Source organism: Colletotrichum godetiae (genome assembly GCF_030913485.1).
Source record: "Colletotrichum godetiae strain CBS 193.32 chromosome Unknown BDP55scaffold_27, whole genome shotgun sequence".
NCBI classification, from domain to species: domain Eukaryota; kingdom Fungi; phylum Ascomycota; class Sordariomycetes; order Glomerellales; family Glomerellaceae; genus Colletotrichum; species Colletotrichum godetiae.
The window spans coordinates 383,084-397,734 of NW_026851275.1; the positions used below are offsets into that span (position 1 = coordinate 383,084).

General features: G+C 55.4%; 2 protein-coding genes across 2 annotated transcripts; one reads left to right on the forward strand and one right to left on the reverse strand.

Annotated features, from left to right (window-relative positions):
- Window positions 1-3,753: 3,753 nt before the first annotated feature.
- On the reverse strand, window positions 3,754-9,645 carry BDP55DRAFT_612916 (uncharacterized protein; the record flags this gene model as incomplete). Its single annotated transcript, XM_060571215.1, has 2 exons — window positions 3,754-7,200; window positions 7,279-9,645. 2 exons carry the CDS (start codon window positions 9,643-9,645, stop codon window positions 3,754-3,756), a joined length of 5,814 nt encoding a protein of 1,937 aa, XP_060428198.1.
- Window positions 9,646-10,958: 1,313 nt separating this feature from the next.
- BDP55DRAFT_555154 (cation efflux protein) lies at window positions 10,959-12,356 on the forward strand (the record flags this gene model as incomplete). Its single annotated transcript, XM_060569458.1, has 6 exons — window positions 10,959-11,093; window positions 11,163-11,201; window positions 11,264-11,414; window positions 11,481-11,561; window positions 11,644-12,020; window positions 12,123-12,356. 6 exons carry the CDS (start codon window positions 10,959-10,961, stop codon window positions 12,354-12,356), a joined length of 1,017 nt encoding a protein of 338 aa, XP_060428199.1.
- Window positions 12,357-14,651: the final 2,295 nt, after the last annotated feature.

A 14,651-nucleotide genomic window follows, 5' to 3' on the forward strand; every position in this document is an offset into this window, starting at 1 on the left:
TGACTTCGGCGGTTGCACAGGTAATTGGCGGGAGAGGGATGAGACTAGAGTAGTAGCCTGGTAGATAGTCTCCCGCTTGCAAGTAGAAAGGGAGGAAAGATGGAGGCAAGGGGGAAAAGAAACAACAATAACAATGTAGAGAAGGGAAACAAATTAATAGAGCGGTGATATGGGAAACGGAATTGTGTAAAGTGTTTTGCGAATGTTCCCTTTGGCTCTGCTGTCCTGCCAAGAAAGACGATGCAACGGTGGCTGGGGGCTTGATGGGGATAGGGGACGGGGGTAGGCGGGTAATGAATGGGATTTCGGTCTTTTCCCTCAATGCAATGACTTAGGTAAGGTAAGGTACTCACAGGTGCTCATGCTGTGCCGCGCTGGAGGTGACGACGGCTATTTGGGTGGAGTATTTTTGAGGTGAGGTGGTGTGTTGGTGGAGTGCTTGGGCTTGTGCTTTTGTGGCAAAGATCGGATCGCTTCAGATCAGCGCCCAGATGTTGAGACGAAACGCGAACCGAGCTGTGAGTCGGGGTTCTTGTCGTTTCCTTGTTCCGGGGTTCTTAGTTGGATGGGGAACAGTGGTGGTAGTAGGTGTTGTCTTGAGTAGTGGTAGTGTGTCAAGAGATATCGACAGTGATGTCCAGTGGTTGTTGTCTCTTATGGCACCAGATGAGAGCTTTGAGCTTTGGAATTGAGGTCCAATGGTTGTGGCGCGGAGGTGAGGCCTCCTTGGCAATGCTTCCGCGTTGGGAGCCGGGGTGCCGGAGATGAGATGGATCCAGTCCGATTGACGGTGGAAGCTGCAATAGGGAGTGCAAAATCTGCCAAGCCAATCACTTGTAACCGCGGAAGAAGACGCGCAAGCCAAGACCGGTTGCCGCCGCTATGGAGGAATAACGGTGCAGAGAGAGAGAGCCTGACTGACGACAACGACTGGGCTCGGCCGGGGCTGTGAGAGCTGTGAGCTGTCGGTCGGCGGTGTGCAGTGTGTGACGGCGGCGAAGAGTTGGGTGAACAAGTGGCCGCGAGCTGTCTGGTTTGGGCCTTTCGCAACGGCGGGTGTGTCGAGGGGAGTAGCGTATATGCAACTAGGTGAGGCAGTGCAAGTGCTTTTTCTCTCGGAAAAGTGGGAAGCAGAGGGTACGAGTGCGAGTCGTGTACGAATATCCGTAAAGTCCCAGGTCCCTTTACTTGTCGGATGAGTCGACCTTAGTCAGCTCAAGATGGGATGGTTGATGGCTGAGCTCTCAGAGTTTATGTTTGATGGTCGAGGGTGAGACTCGAGGGTGAAGGGTGAAGAAAGAAGATGGGAGAGAGGAATGGGAGATGATTTGGAAGAGAGGAAAGGGGAGTGAGGGAGCTTTAGCTAGTTCTTGGCCCCTGGATGGCACTAAGATGGAAATCGTCACGGTCCCATGGCGACCACAACAGACTGAATGAGAGGCGGCAGAGACGAGTGAGAGACGGGAGATGAGAAGATGGCGTTCGCTGGACTGGGGGCGTTTCACAGTGGGCAGGCCCTACGTCAGATCCAGCTGCGTCCTACCTTAACTTACCTTATTTTGGCCCGGGCAATGTAATTGTACATGCACCACAGCAATGGCACAGAAGCGCCGTAGATTGCAGCCATCCACCGATGTGCAGACGCTAATTTCCCTGAATCGACAACCTTCCCATTTGCGTTTCTCCCTCATCGTCCCTGCCCGATGCCACAGAAAACGTCCACGTTACAAAGGAAGTGAGCAGTGAGCAAGCAGTAGAGCGGGCGCCTAGGGATTGATGCGAATGGCAGCTTCCCTCTGTTTCCCACTCCTTCCCGATGGAAGCCACCAATCACCAATATCAACCTCCAGACTGGCAAGTGCAACTGCCCTCTGAGTCCCCGTCCGCGACTTCCCAAGTTCCCGTCCCTTTCATGTCTGTAAAGCGGGGCAACGGACCCCGTCCCTGCCAATTACGGCCCCTCTTTCCTCCATGCCTTCTCCCACTTTCCTTCCCATTTACCATCAGCGTTTAGGTACACAGCACTGTTTACATTCATCGAATAAAGTCCCTGCGGGTGAAATCCGTCCAATTGAAGGTATTGCGAACAACCATCCAAAGAACATTCAAACATCTTGGGGACGTCGTTGATGTCGTCACAAACCTGGTGACGTGCCAAGCCGACGCCACAACTTCCCAAATCCTCCAATCCCACCCTGCACAGCAGAACAAGACACGACAACACCAAAAACGCACCCAAAACAAGCTTCTGCCAAGCCCCAGCTTTTGCCAAGCATCAGCACTCCAAGACTTGCCAAGGCGGTCACCAGTCGATCGCATCGTCTTGGCTATTGCTTCTTCATATTAACGCAGTCTGAGATTCTTGTCTTTCGTACAACTCTAGCGCATTCCTCGAATTGAAATAGATGGGGGGTTCAGACAACCGCGTTGCACATGCATACAACATAATCGCTCGCCGAGACGCATCATCGTCAGGTCAAATCGATTCAGAGTCAAGTGTGGTAGGTAGGTGGGGCTGCACAATGACATCAGCCACCTGCACCGAAGTTCTCGACTCGACACCAACTCGAATCCCCCGGTGTCAGCAAGCGGTCAGCCACACCTTTCTTTCTACCTCTGTCAGACATTTCAGACCGCAAAACCGCTTCGAATCAGGTTAATCCCACCTCACACTTTCCCATACCCCATCCGTGACAAGGGGTGGAACAGACAGTAGACAGCTGGACCACCAACTGCCACTTAACCTTTTGCCTCATTCAGGCACGTCGCACACACACACACACACACACACACACAAAGAATGACGGGTTCCAGACCAAGGTAGATCCCATCCCTCCTCATCCCAAACCTATCCGAGTCTTTGGGGCTTGCGAACAGTATGTGCTTACTATGCGCCCACGCGCCCTCCTGCGGCATCTTTGACTCCTGCATCTGTATCCGTAACCTTGACCGATTCGCGATTTGAATTGTCGCGCGCCCACAAAGGAAAATGCCCCGGCATTGGAATTAGACTTTGCCACAGCCCCGGAAAGCCACACCTCGGTACGCGGAACCTGCACGGGAAGTGGTTGTGGCTGGGGGCACAAAGTCAATTCGCGTTGCCGGATGAGTGACAAGCCACCTCCCGCTTCCCGAACGTCACATGACGCTTGATGTACGCCTCCCAGCCGGAGACTAAATCTCCGAAATCGACGCCTCAATGTGGCGCAGCATCACCTGCAGCCCGACTGCAAATTCCATATCCCAGGTTTCTGGCTTGCATTGGCTGAGCCACACATCACCAGCGTAAACCAGTCGTGCTAGCATCTATCCACCGCCACACCAATTCTCACCTCATCTGGTACCTATGCTGCTCATCATATCATAAGAGACAAAAATGCAGAGACGAAGCAAGGAGGAGAGGATCAACGTAGAAGCTATCAAGTGAGATCAAGAATCCGAAAGTGGCCGCTTTGCCCAGCTACAACCCATGACTTACATGGTGACCATTCCTGTGGCAAAGTGAGTACATCGCAGTCGACTCTGAAAGTGGGACGAGAGCATAATAGACCCATTGAGAGTACCGAATGCCTGTTCAATAGAATGCTCAGAACCCCTAGATCAAGTAGAAGGAAATAGGTAACACGACTAATCACAGCATCAATGCTATTACTATGCTCATAAGCCTCATGATCATCTACACAGAAAAACGCCCAACGTACACTATCCACACAAACACACCCTCACCCTCACCCTCACCACCATCCTCCATCATCACTCCCTCTCCCTCTCCCTAACCTCCCTCCTAGGGCCCCCACCCCCCAACCCAAGCCCATCCTGCACACTCGCCCTCCTCAAAAATTGCATCCCCGCCGCCGGACTACTCATCAAGCTCCTCGGCCCGGGACTCGGGCTCCCACCACCAATATGCAACCCCCGAAGCCCTTCCGGTCCTCCACCTCCACTCCCACCATAAACACCACCCATCATCCCACCACCTCCCCCGGAATGCAAATCCCCAAGAACACCAGCAGGCAGCCCCAACATCGGAATACTCGCCTCCGGCACAGCCTCAAGCCCAACAACAGTAGGTCTCATCGCCCCCGGCGTAGTCATAGCCTGCGGCGGTCCGCGCTCCAACGTCTCCCTGTAGAAAGCCTCCAACCCGGCGCCGTCGTTGCAAAAGGCCTCGAGCTCCGTGAGGATCGGGATCGGATCCACCGCGGCCGTCGTGTTGGCCGTCGTAGAACTAAAAGGTCCCCCAGACGCGCTGGAACTCGCTCTCATATCCGAAGCCCTCACCGCAGGTGACCCACCGCCACCCGCATAGAAAACGGGCTTCACCATCGGACTGCTCATCGGCGTCGGCTCCGGGATCCCAAAGGGCGTGTACGAGCCCACCGGTATAATCCTGCCCCCGCGCTCGACAACATTGTTGGCACCTCCACCGGCACTATTCGCCTCCCTCATATCTTTGAGTTCCTTATCCCGCGCCGCCCAGGCCCGATTACTAAAAAGCCTATTCGCCAGCACCAAGAAATGCCCCTCGTCCGTGATCTCCGCCAACAACACCCCGGACCGGTGGATATACTGCGAATACTTGAAATCCGGCCTTCCCCACGAGTAACTCACCTCCACATCGCGCGGGAAATTCGATGCGGCCTCCATGTCGAGCACAAAATCAAATTTCCGCATCAGCACCTTTTGGTAAAAGTGTTTCCCGGGTGCCGTCTGCGGCGAGAACGAGTTGGGCTCGTAGTACGTCACCGGCTGCTGGCTCGGCGGCGGCACGGACAGCTTGATGAGGTAGGGCCGCCGGAAGGGGTTGACTTCCGTGATGGAGCAGGCTTCTTTGATGGGTACCTCGACGAGTCGCAGGCCGTACGTCGCTGCTTCGCGCGCCCAGCCTTCGACTACGTCCTCGATGAGTTTTGCTGTGACGTTCATCCAGTCGATGCGGATGTGGTAGCAGTTGTCTGGGTTATGGAGTCGGTCGTAGTGTAGGTCAACACGCTCGGGCCGGTATGATCGCTTGCGGTGGTCCACGTCGTACTTTATGACTTTACTGAGGCAGACCTTGGGTACCTTCTTGTTGTTGAACATGACGGAGTACGCCGTCGGCGTGGTGGCGCCCGAGATGGGCGAGTTCTCCTCGTTAATCGACGTCGGCCTGGAAATCATACCCGGCCGCGGCGAGTCGCGTGGTACGTTCTCCGACATGGGCGTCGAGGGCACGGAGACGTCGCGACCCCGGCGCGAGTTGAACCAGCCCGGCGGGTGTGGCTTCGCGTACTCGGTAGCAACGGTGTAAAAGTACTGACCATCCCTAAACACGTGCCGGCGCTCGACGTGCTCAAACAACCCGCCGCGGTCCTTCTTGTCGTCCGACGGCCGGTCGTACGTCTTGACCATGAGCATGTTGCCCAGCTGCTCCGCCTCCTCGCGGCTGTCCAGGTCCTCAAAGTTATCCATGAGCCATGTCGTCATGTCGGAGCCGATGAAGCAGTTGTAGTGCAGCCGCAGATGCCACCTTCGATTCTGCAGCTTGACGCCGCCGTTCTCGACGGGCTGCTGGATCGCCTCGGCCAGCGCCGAGAGGTTGAGGTTGGATTTGCGAAAGTGTTCCCGGCTCGTGATGAGCTGTCCCTTGCGGTTCTCGCCCAGGCCCTCTACCAGTGGTAAGTTGTCAAGCTCGGCCGCGATGACGACGGATGGGTCTTCCGTCTTGTACACAATGTCCAGGGGGTTGGGATCGCGCTTCGACTTTGCCGTCTGGTATCTCCTCTCAAATGGTGGGATGTACCGGTACTTTTGCCACGACAGCGACAGTCGTCTGATACCTTCTAACCGCACCTCCTCGGCGTTGTCGCCGGCTTGATTCCTAGGCACTGCCGACGACCGCGACACCATCGGGATGAGCACGAATCGCGTCCTCCAGAACCGCAGATTTTCCGTCATCTCGTCATGGTGGCCCGCGAGATACGAGTCAATGTAGTTCCAGTTCCTCTCGGGTTTCGGCGTAGAGATGTCAACCTCCTGCGTCCGATACCCGCTTTCCATCAACGTGCGAATCGCTGGCCTATACAGCGGGCCGGAGTTGGAGTTCCCAACCGTCAGCTCCGCCGGTTTGCGTATGTAGATATTCACCTCCACTTCCGTGCCATTAACACACGAAAGTTGGTGTATCGTGTTGCCCACCGACAAGAAGATGCTCGTGCCGTCCTCCATCGCCTGGTCGCGGGAGAAGATGTCGGCGATCCGCAGCATCTTCTGCCCAAACGCCTTGGCGACAGATGGACCAATAACCACTTGGAACCCTTGTGAGAAACGGAGGCTGATTAGTTCACGTAAGAACTCCTCTCTTGATTTCGGCTCTTCCGTAAGCTCGTCGTCGGCGTTCTGCGCAATGACATACGGCTGTCTCTGATACTCCGTGTCGAACTGTGATTTTGAGGGAAAGTACTCGGTCGTGAGCGGCACGGCGGCCGGACAGCACAGGGCCTTCCACTTCATAACCTTCATTTCCGAAGTCCGGGGGAACACATGCTGCCACCGGCTGTAGAGCACCGTGTCATCCACCTTGTTCCTGTCCGGGTTCGACGGGTTCAGCACCGTGAGCCAAGGCGAGATGGCCGTGGTAGGCGACAACGTAGACGGCAGCTCGGGCATAGCACCAGCGCGCAGCTTACTATTGAACATTTTCTGGTTGTCCTCCTCTGCCCTGAACACGTGAGAGTTCCTCTGGTCGGGGTCTTCACGGAAATGGTCCTTGCGCGCCAGCGACGACGGCAGGACGGTCCCGTACCTATGCTGCTGGCCGATCGAGCTCTCGCCCCTGCGTGAGGAGGACTTCATGTTGATGGGTATACTGGGCGTCGAGCCCAGATCTTTGAGGGTATCCCGCGAATCCGACCGGAAGAGCTGCGGCGAGAACGAGGACATTGACGTCGTCGGCTTGATGACCTGCGGCGACGACGGGCGCGGCATCGTCGACATGACCAGCGGCATCGTAGGGCTCGTCACGCTCTGTTCCGTCGATGCCTTGACCGTCTCGAAGCTCGCCTCCGCTGCTACCACCTTGGGCGCCGCGATGCCGAAGCCCCGCAGGCCGAGGCTGATCTGCCGCATAAACCTGGGAGGCTTGGACGGCGATGCCACAGACATCTTACCCACCACGCTGTGAGAATCAGGGGTCGTCGATGAAGAAGTAGAAGATGACGTCTGATTAGACGACATCCCCGCCGCTCCCGCTGATGGTGCCGCCGGGGGGTGATTCGCAGCCTTCCTCGCAGCGGCCACAATCTCCGCCTTTTCGCTATCGACAATGTTGACCGACAACTTGCGCCCCGCCGTGACCGCCGCGAGGCTTTGGTTCGGCACAATCCTCTTCTCGGGCAACGACGTCCCGAAGAGCCCCGCGTCCTCCATCAGCTGCCGCCTAGTCGTCTCCTCTAGGTCTCGTGACGCTCTTGCCTGCGCCGGGCGCCGCGATCTCGGCAACCTCGCCCTCGTCTCGTCGTACTCCTGCAGCTGCTTCCACAGCGATTTCTCGCCCGGCTTTACGAGCCTGTCAGGCATGAACTTTTGGAACCCGTAGACGTGGTCCACGAGCGTGTCCTGGTGGCGCTTCAGGGGTATCATGGCGATCTCGTCCGTGCCGCTGAGCCGCGATCGCAGCGAGCTCTTAGACTCAGTTGTCGTCACGGGGAACAGCGGATCGGCCTGCAGCGGTGTCGTCTCGATCTCGTTCGTCTCTAAGACGCTGCGCATCTGCAGGTCGTACATCCTTGCGCGGATCGCAAAGTCCTCGCTCTCCTGACCCTCCTTGTCCTCGGACACCGAGAGCGCGATGCCTTGATACGACAGCGCCTCTTCGGATGTCCCGGTCCAGTAGGAGACGTGTAGCCATTGGGGCACCGCGTAAGACCATTCATCTTGCGGGTTCGCGAGCTTGTCGATGCGGTGGGCGAGCTCCAGGCCCTTTGTCGGTGACAGCGACTCGGACAGCGACTGGTAGCTGCCGATAATGGGCGTGGCCTGCTGCTTCGGCGTGCTCTCACGGCTGCGTACGGACCTCGATCTCGATAGGCCGTGAGACCCCTCCGAGGTCTGCGGGTTGCGGTAGCGAAATAGGGGGACGGAGTGGAGCGGCATCTTTGGCACGCAGATGAGGTCGATGCCGATGCCGTTTCCGACGAGGGCCTCGGTGGTCCGGCGCAAAGACTCGTATTCGACCTCGAAGACGCCGGGACCGGGGCTGATGACGACGATGGAGATACCCGTCCGCATGAGGTCGCGATCAACGTAGTCATGCGCGAACTGGGATGAGGCGAGGTTGATGGCCTCGAGGAAGTTACCATACATGGCCAGCGAAGACTCGGCCTTGACACGGTTTGACGCGATGCCCTTACCGCCATTCTCCTCGGCCAGCGGCACAAATGCGCTGTTGGCCTTTTGGTGATGTAGGCTAATGTCCCGCCGGAAGAAGTTGAACTCCCGCTTCAGCTGATTAAGGATCGTGGTCCACTCCCCGCTCGCCATCTCGCTGACGACGACACGGTAAAAGTCTTTGTAGGGCCTGCGATCGCCTGATATTTGCACGCCAGTGTAATAGTCCCCATGCAGCGTGCTACTCGCCAGCTCCGTCGTCAGGCCCGTGTCGTATTCCACCCTCGCAAAGAGCACGATGCTCACAAGGTGCTTGGCCTTGAGCTTGGCCCATTTCTTGAACAGCGCCGGCAGGAAGCCGTTGACAACCTTGTTGAAAAGGATCTCGCCGGATCCCTCCGAGTCGAAATCCCACATCTCCCGCGCCATCTGTATGAACAGCACGTATCTCGCCGACTCGCTCCGGAAGATGGGCCTCGTATTCCTCGTGAAGAAGGCCGAGTGTGTCTTTCGCCCGTCCACGAATACCGCCGTGACCTGCGCTTTTATCGTGCCCATGAACAATATCGACTGGCCCTTGTAGACCGTCCTTTCTGTGAGTTCGCCAATAGCCAGCCGCCACATATCGGATCGCGAGAGGTACTGGTCTTTGAACGAGAGCTCTACGTGCGAGGCGGCCGTCGCAGGATTATCGGCATCCACCGGTGTCAAGAGCACCTGCGTGCCCTTCTTCATGCCAAAGGCGTCTGCGATATGCTTGACGACATATATGTCGACGTTGGGCAGTCGGCTCTTGAGCTCCTTGGACATCTCCTTTGCGACGCAAAAGTATTTTTTCCCCAGCGTCGCCCCTTCAGGCGCCGCATCGCCCTGCCCCGCTCCCGCGCCAGTGTTATTCGCAGCATTCCCGCCTCGCGTCGTCGCATGGTCCTTTGTCGCAGTCTTATCGCCCTCGGTCTTGATCACAGTGATGGCCACGAGGCTCCCGGGTCTGACATCGCCCTTGATCACCTCCGGGCTCAGGAGCACCTCGTCGCGCGAGTATCCCTCGTTGACGCCAACGGTGCACCTCCGCTCGAGACGGCGCTGCTTCACGGAGCTGGACGAGTTGTCGCCGCGGATGGTCGAGGCACTGGAGACGGTATCGGGGGATCGGGGCGAGTCGACAGACGATGTCGCGGAGGGCGGTTCGAGGCTGCTTCGGCTGAACTGACGTAAGTGAGAGGACCAGTTGGGCCCCTTGCGCAGGGACGGTACCGCGCCGGCATTGCGAGGCATCGTGGGTAGAGAGCGTCGTGGTGGTGATGGTGTTAGTGGGGGAGGAGGGCTGCTTGTTGCGCCACGAGGGAGGGGCTCGTCAACGGGGGCCTGTATGGAGGTTCCGCAGTAGCATTTCGTTGCTGTCGTTCAATTCTACCGAATCTTGGTGTATGCTTCGGTGGCTATGGGATTGTGAACCTTGCGGATGGCTTCAATCGGCTGTGGTTGAAGCTCCTTGGCAGTCCGTAGTGGCATCGTCACAAGGTGCAGCTCCGTCGCGACGGCAGAATTGTGGCGCCGAGCTCTCACTAAGCCACACCGCCTGCCTTTCTGGCTTAGACGTTCGCATCTCCCAGGGTCTCGCCTGGTCTCATTTCGGCGCATCCAATGTGAGACCCGGGACCTGTCATCGTGTTAGTCGCACAGCAAAACACATTCCTTTTGATGGGGAGCTCGTTTCCACCTCGAACCAACTTGTTGCCTCTGATTCTCTCTTTTGTAACAGTGGTCAATTTCTCTGTCAACTCTTACTAGAGACTCAAAAGTTGACTTGTATAAGTCAAAAGAACGAGGAATTGCTTCGTAACAAGTAGGTATAGGCTCACAACTCTGATTTCTGTGGCCTCGTTCCTTCGCAACTTTTGACAATGGGAACTTCGATTCGGTTCACCACCACAAGCTCTTGTACCAAGGCAACCAGCCACGTCAACTCGACACCGTCCAGATGTCCAATGAAGTCCGTGCACTATGAACAAGTCTCAACCAACTCGTGACACCTTCAACTGAAGTGTAACAAACACACCCTGCCACCCCCGCCAAGTAGACATGCCACACACAATGACGCAGTTACCCGAACCAATACCATTCAAGCGACAACAAATTCTCAGTCTCTGTTGACCACTGTTCGAAAGAAGAAACATATGTGAGCCTGTGCCATAGTTCTAGGTTGAGTGAGCGAGCTGCGTAATGCCCAGAACCTACGAGTCATCAGCCCCAAACTCTGTTTACAGGACAGAAACAACTTCCGTGCTTCCTTTGCTCCCATGTGTATGTGCCAACCCGGCCCGGGACGGACACTTCTGTCTCAAGTCTGTGTGCCCCGAGTCTTGACAAAGATCGGGAACATGATCCGGCTGTACGAGACTCTTATCCGTCGTTTCCCACAAGTTGTACGCCCGTGAAACATGGCCCTCTTCCGTTGATATTGTGACAAAAGTCCGTGGACATACTCTCGTCGCTGTCCTCGTTCACGGCGTTTCTCATAAAGACCAGAGCGCTGAGGGATCATAATATTTTACGGTACCTCCGGTTGACGCTCAATACCCGACGATATGTCTCGGTTCAAGATCGACAAAAAGCAGCGTCTGGTTGCCACAATCGCAATATCCGGCGGCTTCTTCATCGCAGAGCTGGTCGTCGGATACCGCACAAAGTCCCTTGCTCTCATAGCAGATGCCTTTCACTATGTAAGGCAGTTATAACCAACCCCCTTCTGTGCCCATATATGAAGGCAGTGCATCTAACAAGAGATTTAGATGAACGACCTAATAGGGTTCGCGGTTGCCTTGATAGCAGTGATTGTAAGTCCTCCCTGTTTAAACCCACAACATATACTGAAGACTCACATGCCGCAAAGGTCTCAGAGAGGATATCCCCTCCACCCAAATCCCTCACCTTTGGCTGGAAACGTGCCCAAATCCTAGGAGCCTTCTTCAACGGCGTATTCCTACTCGCATTGGGCGTCAGCATCCTCCTTCAAGCCATTGAGAGATTCACACAGCTTCCGCGTGAGCTCCCTCCCTACTGGTCGTTCTTGGACTGAGTTTGCGCCGGTGTACTCAAACTTGCCTTAGCTGTTGAAGATCCAGTGTTGGTTCTAATCATGGGCTGCATCGGCCTCGCGCTCAACGTCATGGTCCTAAGTTTCCTCCACGGTGAGCAAGACCTCCAGTCAACTCATGTCCAACGAATCTAACCCCAAGAACACAGAAACTCACCACCATGAACATGTCCAAGAAAGACACCCCGACGAAGAATCCAGAGAACCTCCCTCACAATCACCACCGCCTCCATCCAATCCAAACACATCATCAAACCCAGGATCCAAGCCATCTATACCATCCGCCAAGCACCCCCGCGACCTCAACATGCTAGGCGCCCTCCTCCACGTCCTAACAGATGCCCTAAACAACCTCTCCGTCATCATCGCCGCCCTCATCATCTGGAAATCCCCTTCCAACGCCCGCTTCTACGCCGACCCAGGCGTCGGCGTCTTCATCGCCCTGGCAATCATGCTCTCCGCCTGGCCTCTCTGCCGGCGCGCAGGGATGGTCTTGATGGAGAGCGCGCCCGCGGGCGTTGATGTTGAATTTGTTCAGGGGGAGATGCTAAAGGTAAGCAAGACAAACTCTTATATCATTGTGTACCTTCACCGTACCTCACAGTGAATGTGGAAGCAGGGGATGATATTGAAAGCTGATGGAGTTGGATTCTAGGTCCCTGGCGTCCAAGAGGTGACAGACCTGCTTGTATGGCAACTAGACCAGACAACAACTCTCGCGACTGCACACATAACCATCACGGAAGACAGTATCGGGAACTTCGCGTCTACAGCCGACGCTATCGTCGCGAGGTTACAACAATACGGCATTCGCTCCGTCGCGCTGCAACCTACCACTACACAGCAACGGCCGCATCAAGAGGTTCAGGAAGGACTAAAAGTTGCTTGACACGCATGCTCGGATATGAATATAACGGTACATGTAGCTTTCTACGGACAGAGAAATAGTGTTTGAGCCATTGGTGGGGGGTGAGCTGAAGTGTTCAGCAGTCATCTATCCTCTCCTGAGGTTTCCCGTCGGCCGAAATTCTACAATCACCAATGAAAACATTGTACCTCCATCAACCATATCATTTTATACAAGTTCTCTTACCCACTGGTTGGAAATTCCTCTCGCCGCGAACTCGCACAAAGCTTGCAAGGCTTGTCGGAGCGCCTCAGCCAATCCTCTCATATCCACGGGATTGTAGACTAGGAACCAATACACGCGCCTCTAGAAGTAAGACTGCTGCCTGACTGCGTACAACCTTACCTCCCTCCGATATACGACGGAAAAGTAGAAATGTCATCGTCATATCAGAATACCCAAAACTCAAAGATGATGTGAGATAAAAGAGTCCTTGCCGCCTCATATTCCATCTCCAAAGGCTTGGCACAGCCTTACATGGACCTTGCCCCAAATCAAATCAATCCAATCCATCTCACTGCTGAAGAATCGATACGACTACGTCCCTTGGGGCAGGTCACATCGTCCTCCGTGCCGTCTCTTTGCCTCGCAAGGGGGGGGGGCTAGAATGATCCGTCCGACTCGCTCGTCATCCAGTCACTCAGAGCAAAAAGAACATGGATAAGCATCATCAACATACTTTCTCACCGAATGATTGGTAATTGCCTGGGGAGCAGGGGAGGAGTCACAAGACATGGAAGACGGAGACTTGTAAGAGCAGGGCAGCAATAGCAAACGGCACAGGGAGAAAAGCTACGTCTGTGAGCGGAAGTGCATCACTCAGCTCCCCTGAATCTACGACCGCAGAAAGACAGCCCATCCAACTTCCGTGATCCCATAGAGAGTATCTTATCAAAGTTTCAAAATACACCAAGCTGAGCTGAAAAGGAAGGAAAAATCATCTACACACCATCTAAACCACGCCACCCACCACACACAGCATCTCACCTAGGGCGGCGTGGGGACGGTTAACCTCGATAAACAACCGCACTGAAAACACATTGGTCATCGCCATTCCGCATCGCTATCGCCTCATCGCTAGCGCTATCGTTCCCTCTCCCGTATGGAGATTTATTTGATATCGCCGTCCCGATACCGTGGTAAGCGGCAAGCCTGGTCTCCTCTGCGGGGGACGGGAAACCCGCCCCTCGGACGCCCCCGAAATGGCGTGGGGGAGGAACCAATAAATCTGCCAAAAAGTGGGATGCCATGCATCCATCCATGATCCAGACTCGAGAGAAGGGAAACGTTGCAGAAGATTTGGGATTTTCCAAACTGCTGAAATGCAACCGAGATCGCCTTAGCGGCAATGGTTCCTTGGGACAGCGATCCCAAGGATCCGAGGTGTCTTCGAGGTGTCCTCGGTTGCCGTGGGCTGTGCAAGTGATTAGGAACCAAGATCATAGGCTGTCAGCCAAGGTAGGTAACGGTGTGTTCCGTACCCTCACATCGGCTTCGAGCTATGGCCCCGCACCCCGGGCCGCGTACTGCAACGGGACAATCCGATGCTGACATCTGATTTGTATCTTCCGACTACTATGAGTAAAATATTAATCGATCGATCTGTTTCCTCTGGTAACACCAAAGGAACCGAGAGTGCGACAGAAGGCAACAGCATGAGTGGCCCATCAGCCGTTCGGCAGCGCTAGTCCTCGGCATGCAGACGTTGACTATTAGTTGCATTCGTCCCGATCACGGTCGCGCTTCATACTTGCGTGAGCGCGAGAGACATTAGGTCCAAAAGCCGTTGTAACTTGTCATAACCGTCGGGAACGCTACTATGATCCATGACTGCTGACATCGCTAGACATGTAACCGACATGCCACTTTGAGAAAGATCGTCGCCATCACCGCCGTGTGTAAGCCGGGCTGGCCCGGCCCGCGGACTGGACGGACAGGACAAATGAGCCGGTCAATAATATGGGTAAGCAGGAAGGATGGTGGGAGTTGAACGTCGGTCTCCAAATCGGCAAGGTTAGAGAAACCATCGGAATTATCAGGGACAAACCATTAAGCGTTGAGACACGGGACGATGGTCGGATCTTGCTGGTAGGTGTGGCAAACACTCTGCGATAATCCACAGGTACACCGCAATTAGGTACAACCCACATTCTGTTCCAATCTGCGGGGTTTCGAGTAAATTCACCGGCTTCTCTGGATAAGTTGCGAGTTGCGAGTTACGACAAGTCTAGAGGAACGGCTGACCTCGGTGAAATAGGGCCGACGACAGCAACGGAC